Source organism: Alosa sapidissima, chromosome 9 (genome assembly GCF_018492685.1).
Source record: "Alosa sapidissima isolate fAloSap1 chromosome 9, fAloSap1.pri, whole genome shotgun sequence".
NCBI classification, from domain to species: domain Eukaryota; kingdom Metazoa; phylum Chordata; class Actinopteri; order Clupeiformes; family Clupeidae; genus Alosa; species Alosa sapidissima.
This window is the reverse complement of record NC_055965.1, coordinates 32,427,899-32,444,376: the sequence shown is the minus strand read 5'-3', so window position 1 is coordinate 32,444,376 and position 16,478 is coordinate 32,427,899. Positions and strand designations below refer to the sequence as shown.

At 43.6% G+C, this 16,478-nt stretch overlaps 3 protein-coding genes across 9 annotated transcripts in view; 1 reads left to right on the top strand and 2 right to left on the bottom strand.

The window, feature by feature from the left end:
- Positions 1–16,478, top strand: part of LOC121718789 (zinc finger protein 708-like) — a 712,111-nt gene that overhangs the window by 175,980 nt on the left and 519,653 nt on the right. The window lies entirely within an intron of this gene.
- The window catches only part of LOC121718874 (gastrula zinc finger protein XlCGF57.1-like), a 404,172-nt gene that overhangs the window by 258,618 nt on the left and 129,076 nt on the right, over positions 1–16,478 (bottom strand). The window lies entirely within an intron of this gene.
- LOC121718943 (zinc finger protein 239-like) overlaps positions 1–16,478 on the bottom strand; it is a 627,858-nt gene that overhangs the window by 607,619 nt on the left and 3,761 nt on the right. For 2 of the 4 annotated variants that reach the window (XM_042104393.1, XM_042104394.1), the window contains exons 1-3: positions 6,647–6,875; positions 6,141–6,450; positions 303–1,184 (exon numbers count right to left, since the gene is read on the bottom strand). In XM_042104393.1, coding sequence (XP_041960327.1) covers positions 325–1,184; positions 6,141–6,405 — 1,125 coding nt within the window. In that variant the 5' untranslated portion in view covers positions 6,406–6,450; positions 6,647–6,875 and the 3' untranslated portion in view covers positions 303–324. Of the gene's footprint in view, positions 1–100; positions 1,185–6,140; positions 6,451–6,646; positions 6,876–16,478 lie in introns of those variants that run through there. The other 2 variants (XM_042104392.1, XM_042104396.1) reach the window with 2 other exon arrangements.

The window sequence follows — 16,478 nt, the reverse complement described above, 5'->3', positions numbered from 1 at the left end:
GTTATCAAGAAGGCACCTTCCTTCATAGGGGCTTCTTTGAATTAGGCCCATGACACCTCTGGATATATTTATTCAAAAAAATTATTCACAAATGAGGATAAACCAGAAAACATATGTTTTAATTAAATAAAACATATAGAAACAGAGACTTAAAAACGAGTAAATTTCCTGCACATTTACATGGATATAAACATAAAATAATCCCTACACATTTTTCAAACCCTCTTCCCTATTGTACATTTATTTAACATGGGAAACAAAAACTAAATTTACATTTCTTACAACTTATTCAGGGTTACATGCTGGCCATATTTATGAGGCTTCTTAGCAGTGTGTACACGCATGACTTTCAAGAATTGACATTTTTGAAAAAGCTTTTCCACACTGGGCACATTTATGAGGCTTCCCTTGAGAGTGTATCAACATATGGGATCTAAGGTATGAAATCATATAAAATCCTTTCCCACACTGGGCACATTTATGAGGCATCTCTCCAGGGTGTGTCATCCTATGGGATACCAGAGCTGACCTAAGTGAAAAACCTTGACCACACTGACCGCATTTATAAGGCTTCTCCCCAGTGTGTGAACGCATATGGGTTTTGAGATTTGAGATTTCTGAAAACCCTTTCCCACATTTGACACATTTATGAGGTTTAGTGTGACTAAGCATATGGTGATTCAGGTCCCAACTTTTAATAAAAGTTTTTCTACAGTGGATACATTTTAGAGGCTTTTCTTCAGTTTGTATATGAAATTCAAGTTGTGAGATTCGTGAAAAACCTTTCCCGCATAGAATACATTTATGAGGCTTCTCTCCAACGTGTTCAAGCATGTGTTGCTTCAGTACTGTGGCTCTTGTAAATGCTTTTTCACAATGAGCACATTTATGTGGCTTTCTGTTCTGTGACAAATCATTTTCATTCACCCTAACAGAGTGTGTTTTCTGGTCTTTCTTGAGTTCTGTCAGAGCTGTGAAACTCCTCTTGCGGGCTTTGCTGCATGACAACTTCTTTTCATTCATGCTTACAGAGTGTGTTCGCTGGTGTTTCTCAAGTTTAGTGAGGGTCGTGAAACTCCTCCTGCAGACTGAGCAGTGGTGCAGACCTCCTTTGAGCTGCAGGATGAGTTCATCACTTTGTCCACGGATTTTCTGTTGAATTGCATACGAGTGGTCTGATACACCTGGAAGAGTTAGAGACTTAGAATGACACAGATATTCTGGAAGAGTTACCATTTCCACTTAATTTTCAAGATGTGATCAAATAACATCACATATTTTGATTACTTTAACTGCTATAGGGCAATTCCACGGAAAATTGACTTTTTGTCACATCCATAACGCCAGTGAAATGCCTTGGCATTTGTGTGATGAGAATGATAATTCATTTTTTGTGCATTTTTTCTCATGTTCAGCCAAAAATAGCAATTGCTCAAATTTCATGTAATCATTTACATCATACCATACCATCACATTTTATTGGCGTTATGGAAGTTACACAAAATTAAATTTTCCATGGAATTGCCCTATCGTAATAAAGAAGACAAAGTACAATTGTTAGTATTGATGTATTTGTTGAGCATTGCAACAGATAAGGGGCCTGGCTGGTTTAAACAAACTGACCATGGAAGAGGATGTTTCTAATGTATTACTGCAGGGCTCCAGACTAACTTTTTGCACTGGTGCGGCTAACTTTTTTTCTTAGGTGCACCAGCACAAAAGTTAGGTGCACCCAAATTTTCAACCACATTGCATTTAACACCGCAGCAGGTTCACTTTTTTCCCTTAATTACTGTCCTATATAGGTTGTCCTATGACTTATGATTTACAATTCTACAAGAAAAGTAACTTAATGAAGTGTTGGTGCTTTAAGTGCTTCACTGAGCTGAAATTTAAACTTAAAACATCTCAAGATGAATTAAATAAAAATAACAGTGAGTAAATTAACAGTGCACATCTTTTAAGGGCTTCAAACTGCACATCTCATGGCTCAATGTCTTACATACTATCCTTCATGATCTTTAGGCCTTGGCTAAACCAGCTCGCCATGCTAGCATCTTCCATAGAAATGTATTTGAGCACAATTTAAAGAGATGTTCCAAATACCCTGGGGGATTTTTATGTGATTTTGCAATGATGATTGCAATAATCATTTGACAGCCTCACAATGCAATTTACTTTTTAATTTTAGTATTTTTAAATTTTCATTAAGAACATAACTATGCTTAATGCAGCAACGAAATGGTAGGCCTATTATTATAGGCTATTGCAATGACTTGCCATGCTCGATCTAAATGTGTCTATTCAATTCACCGTACACAATGACCACAGTTATACATACAGGGAATATTCGGGCTTTAAATGTAGCAGCGATATTCGGTTTGCGCCATGCCATCAGAATGAGTTTACACAACTCGCGCGCAAAACGAATATTGCTGTTGAAAACCGGGTTACTCCCTGCATGTAACTGCGGTCAATGACGCACTCCTTTTCGTCAGTCGCTTTTAGTGGCCTGTAAACCTCTGATTTTTAAAGGGGCATCACAGCCAACACAAGGTGCAGCGACGGCCATGGCGGTGGAATTCAGGATTACGGATCACTCCAATAACAACTCGGACCCCAGACGCATGTGGCAAGGCATCTAGGCCATCACAGATTACAAAACTACTGACTCCACCCCCCCGTCACGACACCTCCTTGCCTGATAAGCTGAACCACTTGGCCGCTTTGATAGGGACAACAAGGAGGTGGCCATCAAGGCTGTGGTTTCTGCAGATCACCAGCTCCACACACTCTCCACCACCGATGTGTGTGCGGTAGTGATGGGCAAATAAAGCTTTGGTGAACCACTGAACCACAGGAGTGTAAACCTAGCGACACTAGCTGAAAAAAGATGGCCGCCACACATACATTTTTCAACATAAAAGTCCTTAGCAAACCAATATTTTTGGTTACATATACTGGTCTGGGTAAGGACTTATGTTGAAAAATCTACATGTGGCAGCAATATTGGATTTTTTCATTAGTGTTGCTAGCTTCACACTGCTGTGGTTTAGTGGTTCACCAAAGCTTCATTTGCCCATCACTAGTGTGCGGCACTGAGCAGCTAATGCTTTGAGAGGCTGGTCCTGGCCCATCTCAAGACCTGCTTACCACCCTCACTGGACCCCTTCCAATTCGCCTACCGTCAGAACAGGAGCACAGAGGGTACCATCTCTACGGCACTTCACTCTGCCCTGTCCCACCCTGACAATAGCAACACCAGTGTTTCCCCTACAATTGAGCCTACGCCTTGGACAAGTTCCAACCCTGTGGAAGACATCATGTCTTACCCCTGTCCCTAAGAAGCCACACCCTAGTGAGCTTAATGACTACAGACCTGTCGCTCTTACATCACATGTGATGAAGACAATGGAGAGATTGGTTTTAGGCATGCTCAGACCCCAGGTACGCCATGCACTAGACCCGTTACAGTTTGCATACCAGGAGAAAGTGGGCGTGGACGATGCCATCACTTATCTTCTACACAGGACACATTCCCACCTAGACAAGGGGAAAAGTGCTGTGAGAATCATGTTCTTTGATTTCTCAAGTGCTTTTAACACCATCCAGCCTCTCAGATTGGGAGACAAGCTCTTGCAGATGGGTGTGGACGCTCACCTGGTAACCTGGATTACAGATTACCTGACCGAGCGACCACAGTTCGTCAGACTGAAGAACTGTCTCTCTGACACTGTGATCTGCAGCACCGGAGCGCCACAGGGAACTGTGCTCTCTCCAGTCCTGTTCACCCTGTACACATCTGACTTCTGCTACAACACCGAGTCATGCCACATGCAGAAGTTTTCTGATGATACTGCAATTGTGGGGTGTATCAGGAACGGGCAGGAGGAGTACAGGAGCCTGGTGGAGGACTTTGTGCAATGGTGCAAACTCAATCATCTTCAACTTAACACTTCAAAGACCAAGGAGATGGTGGTAGATTTCCGCAGGTCTAAGCCCACTCTGCTACCAGTCCACATTGATGGGGTCAATGTGGAGGTGGTTAGCACCTACAAGTATCTGGGTCTCCACCTGGACAATAAACTGGACTGGTCAGCCAACACTGATGCACTCTACAAGAAAGGGCAGAGCAGGCTGTACTTCCTGAGGAGGCTGCGGTCCTTCGATGTGTGCAGTAAGCTCCTCAGGATGTTCTACCAGTCTGTTGTTGCCAGTGTCCTCTTCTATGCAGTAGTATGTTGGGGAGGAAGCACAAGGAAGAAGGATGCGGGGCGAATTGACAGGCTGGTAAGGAAAGCTGGCTCTGTAGTGGGAGCTGAACTGGAGTGCATCACTTCACTATCTGACAAAAGGACCCTGAACAAACTGATCAACATCTTGGACAATGAGTGTCACCCACTCCACAGCACTATTGCAGAAGAGCCTGATCAGCTGGAGACTTCGCTCACTGCCTTGCACAACTGACAGACTGAGAAAGTCATTTGTCCCCAGGGCCATTGAACTGTTCAATGCCTCACTTAAGGGAAGAGGAGAGATAGACTTCTCTGCATAGTCTGTCTGCCTCTTCATCCCCTCCATGTTTGGTACTGTCTGTCCACTAGCCACTTGTACCACTGTCTTTATGCCTCACTGTTTGCGTGCTATATTAGCACATTAGCACATATGCATAACCCTCCCCCCCCCTCCATGCCACAGCCGAACTGTGGCCACACTTATACATTTTCTTAAATATATAGATATATAGACTTTACTTTATTTCTGCATTGTTGCACTGTTGGACTTACTCATTTGCACCATGACCACTATCACCATTGCACTACCACCATGACACTCATTCACACAGAGCACCTTAGAGCCATACCTTACTATGCACAGAGAATCACAGGCTCAGTCCCTGCCTCTGTCATTGCAAGCGCCTCTGATTGATTAATCACCACTATGTGGATACTGTTTTTAGAATTGATTTAGATTAAGTGTTAGTTAGTATAATTTGTATTTTAGTATATTTAGCATATTCTTTATCTTCTACTGTCCTTATTGCTTAGTTGTGTTTTTATATTATATACTTTAATTACTCTTTCTGCTGTTAAAGAATGTGTTTGTGTTGTCTGTATGCTGCTGAGACCTTGAATTTCCCCTGGGGATCAATAAAGTATCTATCTATCTATCTATCTATCTATCTATCTATCTGTTTCATTTCAATTTCTAATAATAATGTAAGTAATAATTACTAATAATGTAAATGAAAAATGTGAAAGAAAAACATGAATAATCCTGATCAAGTACTGCAATAATCATGCTTTGTAAATGCTTGTGTTGATGTTTATGTCATATTTATAACATAAACATCAACACAAGGGGGGGGCTTTCTACATGAACAGTACCGCTGCTGCTCCTCTTCAGACTAGAGAAGGTCCACCCGTCTCCTCAGATCCTGGTGAACCTCACCCTGCCCAACGCACTGGTTCCTCACTCCCTTACATCAAGGCTAGCAAGGGCAAACGATGCTTGCTTAAAGTGCGCAGAATCATCAAAGACTGTTCTTACCCCAACCACGGACTGTTCACCCCACTGTCCTCAGAGAGATGTTACAAGTCTCTCCGCACCCGAACCGTGGTTTTTGCAATAGGCCTATTGTTGACAGACATGCCGCACTACAGTAGCCTATGGCAGTTAATGGAAGCTCTTGGAGCGCATTCATAAAAACAACATATTTATGGAATAAAAATAGACAGGTACCTCGGATTAGTACAGCTGACTATTGTTTAACTGTGATGATGTGATAGCAACAGCCAGCGAAGGGCAATTATAGCCTGTCACTGTTCTAAAAAGCATGCCAATATTAAAAAAAAAGAAAACAAAGTACAAGGACCACCCCCTCCCAGCTGCTTTGGAGCCAAAATGCCACGACATTTCATTTAGACATGAAAATATTACTGCACTGCACTGTATAACTGCAGTTATTTTTGTAAGGGAATAACCAGGATTCGGCTGTGAATTAGCCTACTGTACAGTGAGTTGTCCACTACAAGCCCTTTTTTTCCAACCACATCAGCGCAAAGAGAAAAAGTCTGTAGATATTATGGAAAATTGAAGGTGTGTGTGTGTGTTTTCTAGGGTGAATTGACATGACTTACTTTCCGGCAGATAATTGTGCTCTTCGTCCTCTTCTTCGATTTCCACTTCGATCTCCGTCTTTGTCCATGTTTCAGTAGGATAAGTAACGTTGGACCCTGCGAAGTCTGTCTCAGTTTTACAGTCAAGCTCTGCAAAGGGCTTTTCGTCTTCACCTTGACATGCAATCTTAAGGTCATATTCCTCCTCTTTTATAGATTCTTCTTTCACCACCACCACCACCACGTTAGGCAGGTCAACCTGCTGCGTCCGTGGTCCGTGGTCCATGTTCCCAACAACGCACCGATGATCCCATCCAATGTTTTCTATAGCCTATAAATCAAACACAAAAACAACAAAATGCATTTCAAGGTCGTTTCTCTTCTTTGAAGAAAACAGAAAGAAGTTGAACGATTATTTGGCTATACACATGGCTTATCCATCACTTAACTAGGGCTGTTCGACTGTAGCCTACAATCTGTAAGTTAACGTCATAGGATCAAGAAATGTGTCTAAACACGTAACCTACCTCAAGTAGGCTCAAGTAACCCAATTAAGCTCTGCATACGTTAGTTAACCTGCTGTTTAGGTCGCACAAAACGTGAACAAGTGTTTATCCTCGCAAACGTTTCTATTCTTGAACCAACGTTGCTCAAACTCCCGTGGAGAACACCGTCGTAGAGATAACTTTCTTGGTGAATGGAATTCCTCGTGGTTAGCAAAACATACTCTTGGGCTATGCATTACTGCCACCGCTTGCAATGGAGTTTCACTGCAGGAATATAGGCTAGCCTACGTGAACGGACAACTTTATTTGCACAAGATCCTTATAACATGTGCATCAATTAACTGTTCTCACTGATATGCTCCCACATTACACCACAACATTAGTTTATGCTTCAAAACATGTTGCTTAAATCTGTCACATGGTGTGCTTGCAAAAGAAAACCCATCAGTTTTATATAGACATATTTCATTAAGCAAAAATATACATAGCCAGGGAAAGTTAGGCATTTTGATGAAAACAATTAACATCTTTATTTATCTTACTTACATTGAGTTGACTGTGTGGTTTAATCCACAGATGTGGTGGAGCACTGTTTCATTATGGTTTGCTAGCATAACCTTTTGCTTAAAATAGTGGAGAGCTGGGAACAGAGACTTCTAATTTGAAATAGAGAATCTAATTTGAAATAATTACAGAAAACTTAATCAAGATTGAAAGGCATTATTCTGTGTATCTAGATAAGAACAACATTCCATTTGTTCACTTGCTTTAATGGAAAATAGCAGCGAAATGACAATAATCAAATATGTCACGAGCAGCTGAAAGTACCAGTATGTTTACATTGCAAAGTGTTATCAACTTCCTGTTTTGCTATGTGCAACAGCATTAAAGGACCGTAGTGCAATATTCCCTATCCCCCTGGTTCAAGGCGAATACACTAAAAGAAAGGCTGAAAGAGAAACATAGTCAAACGAGAGGCTGCATGCACTATAAACACATAACCAAGGTGTACAACACAACGCCCACAGGACCCACAGTAATGTCAACCCATAGAATAGTCCCTGTGCCAGGCAGGCACACTGGCCATCCTGTGTCAGCTGAGGTAATGTCCTCGCGGTACTGGTGGAAGCCACAAATTGCATCCCGATCCTCGACTCGGGGAAGCCGCCCACCGCAATCTCCTCTAGAATACGCATGTCGACGTCGCTGCTGGTGGCCTCCCGGACGCGGTCCCATGACACCGACCGTAATGATTCAAGGCCCGCAGCGCACCATGTCAGGTCGCCCTCCTCAATGTCGTCGTCCTCCGGCGTAAGAGAGACAGGATGTTGGCACACTGGCCAGGTGCAGGCCTGTCGCCGGGGACACGCTGGGCTCCGACGGGGGTGAAGCCACAGCGGTGCACGGAGGATGTCCCGGCTCAACGTACACCTGACCTGGCACTGCTGGTGTAATAGAAGTCGTCAGCGTCCCGCGCAGGGGAGAGGGCCGCCAAAACCAGTACTGGCGGCGGAGCGGGCTCTGTCTCCAACAGGGGCGTTATGGGGTCACTCATGGGGTCAGGCAGCCGTGACGCCACAACAGGCGCAACAGACTCGGCCCGCGCGTAGGAGAGACAGGATATCAGCGTGTATGAGAGGTGGGCCACCGTGACGCCACAACAGGCGCAACAGGCTCGGCCCGCGCGTAGGAGAGACAGGATATCAGCGTGTGTGAGAGGTGGGCCACCGTGACGCCACAACAGGCGCAACAGGCTCGGCCCGCGCGTAGGAGAGACAGGATATCAGCGTGTGTGAGAGGTGGGCCACCGTGACGCCACAACAGGCGCAACAGGCTCGGCCCGCGCGTAGGAGAGACAGGATATCAGCGTGTATGAGAGGTGGGCCACCGTGGCGGCATTGTCGTCTGGGAGAGCCATGAGCGATGGGCGTGAGGTGGCGACCGGCCTGCGTGACATGGCATCCGCGGCCCTGTTCCTCATCCGATAACGCAGGGTCTTCTCTTTGAGGTTCCTGAGGCAGGGGTTGGGTGTGTCGTCAAGTGCTCTGTCGCCAAGGAGTTTCAACAGAACACACAGAACAGCTACAGAAAAGTCACAGAACACACAAATACCAGAAAACACTGACCAGCTACAGAACACACAGAACAGCTACAGAACAGCTACAGAACACACAGAACCGCTACAGAACACACAGAACAGCTACAGAACACACAGAACAGCTACAGAACACACAGACAACAGTCGACAGCCACGATTAGGTCCTCCGCAGCCCAACATGAAGTAGCGCCCCCATGGGGTGATGAAGGTCGTCTTGGGGGCAGCTGTGGCCTACTGGTTAGCGCTTCGAACTTGTAGGGTTGCCGGTTCGAACCCCGACCAGTAGGCATGGCTGAAGTGCCCTTGAGCAAGGCACCGGACACCTCACTGCTCCCCGAGCGCCGCTGTTGTTGCAGGCAGCTCACTGCGCCGGGATTAGTGTGTGCTTCACCTCACTGTGTGTACACTGTGTGCTGTGTGTGTTTCACTAATTCACGGATTGGGATAAATGCAGAGACCAAATTTCCCTCACGGGATCAAAAGAGTATATATACTTATACTTATATATATATACTTGTGGCGGTCGTCCTCGTGCAGCGATACGCTGTGTTAGCTGTTCCAGGAATCGAACACAGTCTTGCGTTTCCCGCTGGGTACTTGTCTCGCCTGGTGAAACGGGGATTGCGTGTGGTGGGTCTCGCGGAACGCATGCTTGTTCAGAGCCTGGAAGTCAACAGTGCGTCGTGGCTTGCCATTCTTCTTCGTACAGATCACCATGTGGTGGCACCACGTCTCCGGCGGGCCAACGCGCCAAGATGAACGTCCTGGTCGAGGCCCGCTTTCACTTCATCTTGCCAGCAGGGTTCTAAATTAACACCCGTCAACCCGCCAAATGTGGGTTAAAATTCATTTTGGTGGATGTCAATAAAAACTTACAAGCCAGTTTGACCAGTGATGCATGAGGCATTACATGCATGATACATAAGGCTCTATTCTCGGTCATTTATCCCCCTGGCAGTACTTCCTACATTTCCCATGAACACTGTGCCGTAATGCTACGTGATGACGTTTCATACGTCCATTGGCTGCGCGCAGTTTGCAGTGAAACCAGCGCGAGAGACCCTGGAAATGAACGGAGCGTCTACTAGTAAACACAAGTAGAAGAAGAATGAATGGAGCCAGACCAGGGAGCATAGACACACACACACACACACACACACACACCTACACACACACACACACACCTACACACACACACACACACCTACACACCTACACACACACACACACACCTACACACACACCTACACACCTACACACACACACACACACCTACACACACACACACACACCTACACACACACACACACACACACACACCTACACACACACACACACCTACACACCTACACACACACACACACCTACACAGAGCAGGGAGCATAGACAAAGAGGAGGGAGTTAGCCAGTAAAGTAAAATAAAAAGTAGTGCTGTCAAAATTAACGCATTAATCGCAGCGATTCATTTTGAAATACATAACACATTATAAAATATTAACACAATTAATTGTGTTAACGCATTGTGTTTAGCCTTCCTATTTCCTTTGTGGGGGGCTGATGTCATGTAACTGAAACCGCAAAATTGTTTATTTTATTGTCTATGGAGTTAGCTGAAGATGGAGAGGAATGTGAGGAGCTTGTAGGCGAAAAGTTTCAGTTTAAAAAAGCTGCCTGATCAGTGATCAGTGCTGCCGCTACCACCACACACATCACGTACTGTGCGTAGGGCACCAATAGACAGAGGAGGGACCAACATTTAGCCAATAAATAGTAGCTTTACTGCAAACTGTTTTTCACTCTTGTTAGATAAAGTTTACAACGTCAACATGAACCAACAGCATGTTACATAAAGATGATAGTTTGCGCATGAGAGGGAGAGAAAATTAGTGGCAGGTTCTAGCTGGCTTGTCATTGTTGATGATACATTTTTATTCTAAGAAACTTATAAAATGAAATCATGAAGGCAAAAAAAAAATTGGCTATTGGAAATTCTGATTGGCTTTAGAAAGTTAGTTGTCCGTCACATACGCGATCTGGTGTGTCTCCAATCTCCAAGCATCGTCACTGTTGCCAGCGAACCTGATGACCGCAGCCCCAAGAATCCATATTCCCGGTGACCGTAATTTGTTCAAGTAAGAGTTGTTCCTGGACCAACATTCTAAAGACGGTCCTGGACCAACAACTCTTTAACCAATCACAGCCTTGTGATGTCATCAATGTGAGTCTTCTGCTTCTCCCATTGCCATTTTGAAATTTCCCTCCAGAAACAACCAGTGGATCACCAACTTGTATCTAAATAAAGGTAGGTCCTTGCATATTTGTGTGTAAAATAGTTGTAAAATAAAGTAATTCCGAGTGGAATCTGAATATATGCACCTTAGATTTTTTTTATTTTCGTTTTAGTTGACTTGGTTCCATGTTTGTCTAATGTTAGCTGCCAGGCTAGGGTCCATACATTTACTGTAGTACATTAGCTTCCTAATAGGTAATTCAGTGGCTATGCATCTTTTAAATAACTTATTTCGAAGGGATACAGTAGTTGAAGTAGCTTTGAAGCTCATTTAGCAATCTTGGTGCCGCTGTTATTATGTTAGAGGCTAGGCTAGGGAACATAAATTTATGCTACCAAATTAGCTTGCTAATAGGTAGGTGCAGCATGCAACTATGTGAAGTGCCAAGCCGGTGTTATGTTAGTTCACTTGCTAAGGAGCACACTTTTGGACTACTAATGTAGCTTGGTAATAGGCTAAAGCAGTAGCTTTTGTGTGTACATGGTCCTGGAGCGACGTTGCCATGTTGGTCTTGGACCGTCTTTACAATGTTGGTCCAGGACCCACATTGTCATGTTTGTCCAGGACCGTCATTACAATGTTGGTCCAGGACCAGCTTTACAATGTTGGTCCAGGACCCGCATTGTCATGTTTGTCCAGGACCGTCTTTACAATGTTGGTCCAGGACCCACATTGTCGTGTTTGTCCAGGACTGTCATTACAATGTTGGTCCAGGACCGTCTTTACAATGTTGGTCCAGGACCGACATTGTCATGTTTGTCCAGGACCGTCTTTACAATGTTGGTCCTGGACCGTCATTACAATGTTGGTCCAGGACCCACATTGTCATGTTTGTCCAGGACCGTACATTGTCATGTTTGTCCAGGACCGTCTTTAAAATGTTGGTCCAGGACCGACATTGTCATGTTTGTCCAGGACCGTCTTTACAATGTTGGTCCTGGACCGTCATTACAATGTTGGTCCAGGACCGACTTTATAGCTTGCTAATAGGCAAAACAAATCTGTCAGTTGTCGTTAGACTGTTTTTCTTTTTTGCTACATTTCTGAGAAACTTTTGTGTGTACATGGTCCTGGAGCGACGTTGTCATGTTTGTCCAGGACCGTCTTTACAATATTGGTCCAGGACCGACATTGTCATGTTTGTCCAGGACCGTCTTTACAATGTTGGTCCAGGACCCACATTGTCATGTTTGTCCAGGACCGTACATTGTCATGTTTGTCCAGGACCGTCATTACAATGTTGGTCCAGGACCGACTTTATAGCTTGCTAATAGGCAATACAAATCTGTCAGTTGTCGTTAGACTGTTTTTCTTTTTTGCTACATTTCTGAGAAACTTGCCATGTTTAAACCTTTATACAATAAGCTACAAAATATTTTTGTCTGCTTTGTTTATTCCAGGCCCATTATAGGGAAGTTTGTCCCTGTACATCACAGGGAAGTTGGTCAAGGTCCATCATAAGGAAGTTGGTCCAGGCCCATCAAAGTGAAGCTGGTCCAGGCCCATCACAGAGAAGTTGCTTCATGTCCATCACAGGGAAGTTGGTCCAGGTCCATCATAAGGAAGTTGACCCAGGTCCATCACAGGGAAGTTGGTCCAGGTCTATCGCAGGGATGTTGGTCCAGGCTCATCATAAAAAATTTGGTCCAGGTCCATCACAGGGAAGCTGGCCCAGGTCCATCATAAGAAATACCAGTCTGCACACACTCTGCTTTGGTCTGGACCCAAATGGATGGTCAAGCGATACATCACTGTTTCAATTAAATTTTCTCATTAATCTGTTTATACTATAATTAAAGGGGGTGGGACAGCAGTTTAAGAAAGATGTTTAGTAGGGGATTGACTTTTACTATGTTAAGCTATAGAGACTGACTGAGTGTGGGTCGTTAAGGGCACTTATTTGGAAAAATATATTGAAATATATTTTAAGTGTCAAAATTGTTTTTTTTTTTCTGTCAATTTTGAATATGTACATATATTTTAAAATATATTGTGAAAATATTTGTCAAATATTTTTTTGTGTATGGGGAACATTATATTAATGTGAACACTTACTGTTACAGCTATAAAAATGGCAGAATCATTGTGAGGTGGGCTACACGCTTCACAATGACAGCAAAGAGTTGTCATCGTTATGTGCTTTGTCCATCAGACAACGCAGCTTTCTGCGGCAAGACACGCATGCTGCTTGACTTGGTTCCACTTCCTATATACCACATAACAATAATACTGGAAATTTAAATGAAGGATTAATATTCTGTTTTCCTTTATTTAGTTTTAAAATATTCGGTCCTCAGTCGGGTATATTTTATAATATGTTATAACATATCATTAATGGCACTTCCAAAAGTTTTTATTAGATAGATTGGTGCTGGGTAATAAGTCTTAGTGAATGTCTGATAACAACTCTTTGCTGTCATTGTGAAGCGTGTAGCCCACCTCAAACATGGGACTGCCATGTGGCTCACACTGTCCATTCACTTCCCCCTATTGATGGACATTGCTAGGCAAGCTTCAAAGTGCCTCATAAACAAACCACAGTATATCGGTTTCTAAATCTGCAGTCAGCAAGTCCCCAAATAATGTATGCAAGATCAGCCACTGTTTCCAAATAGGAAATGTGACTCAACTGTACAATAATTCAAAGATTACCCAAAAAGTTAAAGGCTATATTGGGTAAAGTTATACTGATGTCCCTGACTCTATAGCGATGTTAACTGTTCTTTTGTGACACATTATGTTACAATGTTACAATAAATTGTGAATGCTATTCTACAGTATGTTGCCACTGTCATTCCACAATCTACCCCAAACTCTTTTGCAACCAATAAACATGATTCTCTGAGATTGTAAAATAATTATATATGGCTTGGTGACACCTATACAGGTAAATTCAGAGATTCTTAGAAAAGTGTATGGCTCCATTCTCTAACAACTTGTAAAGGGACTTTGTGCACAATCCCAGATACAGGACAAAAACAAGCAAAAGTGTTTAGGAAAAAGTCCACACACCAAAACAGATCTCTAGTGTATACAAATGCAGATTTGAAAAAATATACAGTTCATTCATTAGACTTTCTGTTCACAGTCCATATTACAAGTTCATATTACAGAAAAGGTCTGATTACAAAATCTTCATTAAGCCCTCTTGGGGCTAAAGTTCCCTGGTGGTAGATCTAAAAAGCCTCTCTTTTTAAAAGCTGACTGTCTATGTCCCCTCCTCTTCGGTGGTTTTTGACTTGTTCTATCCCTATGAACCTCCAAATTTGTTTAAATGAACCGCCAGGGGACTCTTATCATGATTGTTTCTGATGTTGCTTCTGTGTTCACATTCTTGTCTTCAGAGCCCTGCGTGTTTTTCCTTTAACCCATAGTTCTTTTCCTGTTATAGGGTGATTAAAGAGTGACATTTGTGTGTGAAATTGTCCTGTGCTCAGTGCCCACATGGATAATTTCCATCTGGAAATATTGCGGTGTTGGTGCAGGTGGGCAGTCTGTTTTCATAGTCTCTGATGTTGTCTGGCCCTTGTAGAAAATTAAAAATATAATATAAAATATAATATATACAAAAAATATATATTGACAAAATATATATTGACAAATATGACAAAAATATATATTTTTGACACTTAAAATATAATTCAATATATTTTTCCAAATAAGTACTCTTACCGACCCACACTCCATCAGTCTCCATAGCTTAACATGGCAAAAGTCAATCCCCTATAATCTTATCTTTCTTAAACTGCTGTTCCATGTCCCACCCCCTTAAATTATAGTATAAACAGATTAATGAGGAGAAAATTAAATTGAAACAGTGATGTATCGCTTGTGTAGCAGACGTTGCTGCCATTGCACAAGGCTATTGACCATTCATTTGGGTCCAGACCAGAGCAGAGTGTGTGCAGACTGCAGAGTGCTATTTCTTATGATGGACCTGGGCCAGCTTCCCTGTGATGGACCTGGACCAACTTTCTTATGATGAGCCTGGACCAAAATCCCTGCGATTGACCTGGACCAGCTTCACTGTGATGGACCTGGGTCAACTTCCTTATGATGGACCTGGACCAACTTCCCTGTGATTGACCTGGATCAGCTTCCTTATGATGGACCTGAACCAGCTTCACTGTGATGGACCTGGACAAACTTCCCTATGATGGACCTGGAATAAACAAAGCAGAAAAAATAGCTTATTGTATAAAGGTTTAAACATGGCAAGTTTCTCAGACTCAGGGCCCTGTAATCTTCGCATTCGATGGTGAGAGTGAGATTGATGTATGGCTGTGTGGTTGGACGGACGCTCTCCCATGTCGGTACGTGCACTCAAACGCTCTGGTGTGCGGCACGACTGTGTTAGCATGTTGCTATGCTAGCGGGCTCAGACGTAGCCAGACATAGAAGTAATCAAAAACATCAATGTTTTCCCGACATAAATACAGTTGCACGAGTAGTTGATAAAAATGTCTACGGTCACACAACATGAAACATGGCGATTTTCCAAGCGAATAAACAGTAGCTGTATTTCTTGATCTGCTATCCCACGGCCAATCACATCGCGTAGTATCTCTCCCGTGAAGTCATTGACCTGATCGCACCCCGTCTTAGTGCACTTCATGTCATATTTACATGTGTCCGCCTGGGCATGGAATGATTGGATGGGCTCCCCATCCCCCTGTCGCATATTAGAGAGAGCCACCTGAGCTACCATGGTATTCTCTGCACGGACGGCGAGTGCTTTCATGGCGGCAAGGCTCTTGTCCGCCGCATGGGTGAGGTCTTTCCTCAGATCCTCCTCACAGCATTCTAGTAGCTGTGTGACAACATCACGTCTAACAAGTTTAGTGCCTGTTTTGTACTCACCCCAGCGGGTTTCGGGACAGTCCCGAAATCCAAGCAGTTGTCTCGAATCCCGAATCCTGCCCTAATTGTCCCGAAAATTAGAGCAAAGTCTCAAGAGCAGACTCTCGAGTAGTTAAAGCAACGTCCTTTTAGGCAAGTTCCTTCACTCGGCGGCCATATTGCAACGCTTTTCGGACACTTATCAGGGCATCTATTTCGGCAGAAATGTGCATGCGCAAGGCTTCAGTACACCAATCTTGCTCTAGCGGCGAGATCACAACACATGATTGGCTCAGTGTATTCACAACACACCACATGATTGGCTCAATGTATACACATGTTGACGTTTTTGCCACGGAAGGGGTGGGATGTATGTAGACAACTGCCATATTGGCGTTACAAACTAACCCCATGCATTTCTATGGATTTTCTGAGTGGCATGTCTCATTAGAAAGTCTCTGGTTTAAGTCTGATAGAACATAAAAAAACTGTTCATGGTGATTGAGTCGTCCTACAGTCCGCTCCCGTCGGCTGCACATTGCAACCATAGACAGTAAAAGAACGTAGACAGCTGCAGTGGGTTACGTAGGCCCTACATAGGCGCAAGGCGTGAATTTTGAAAACA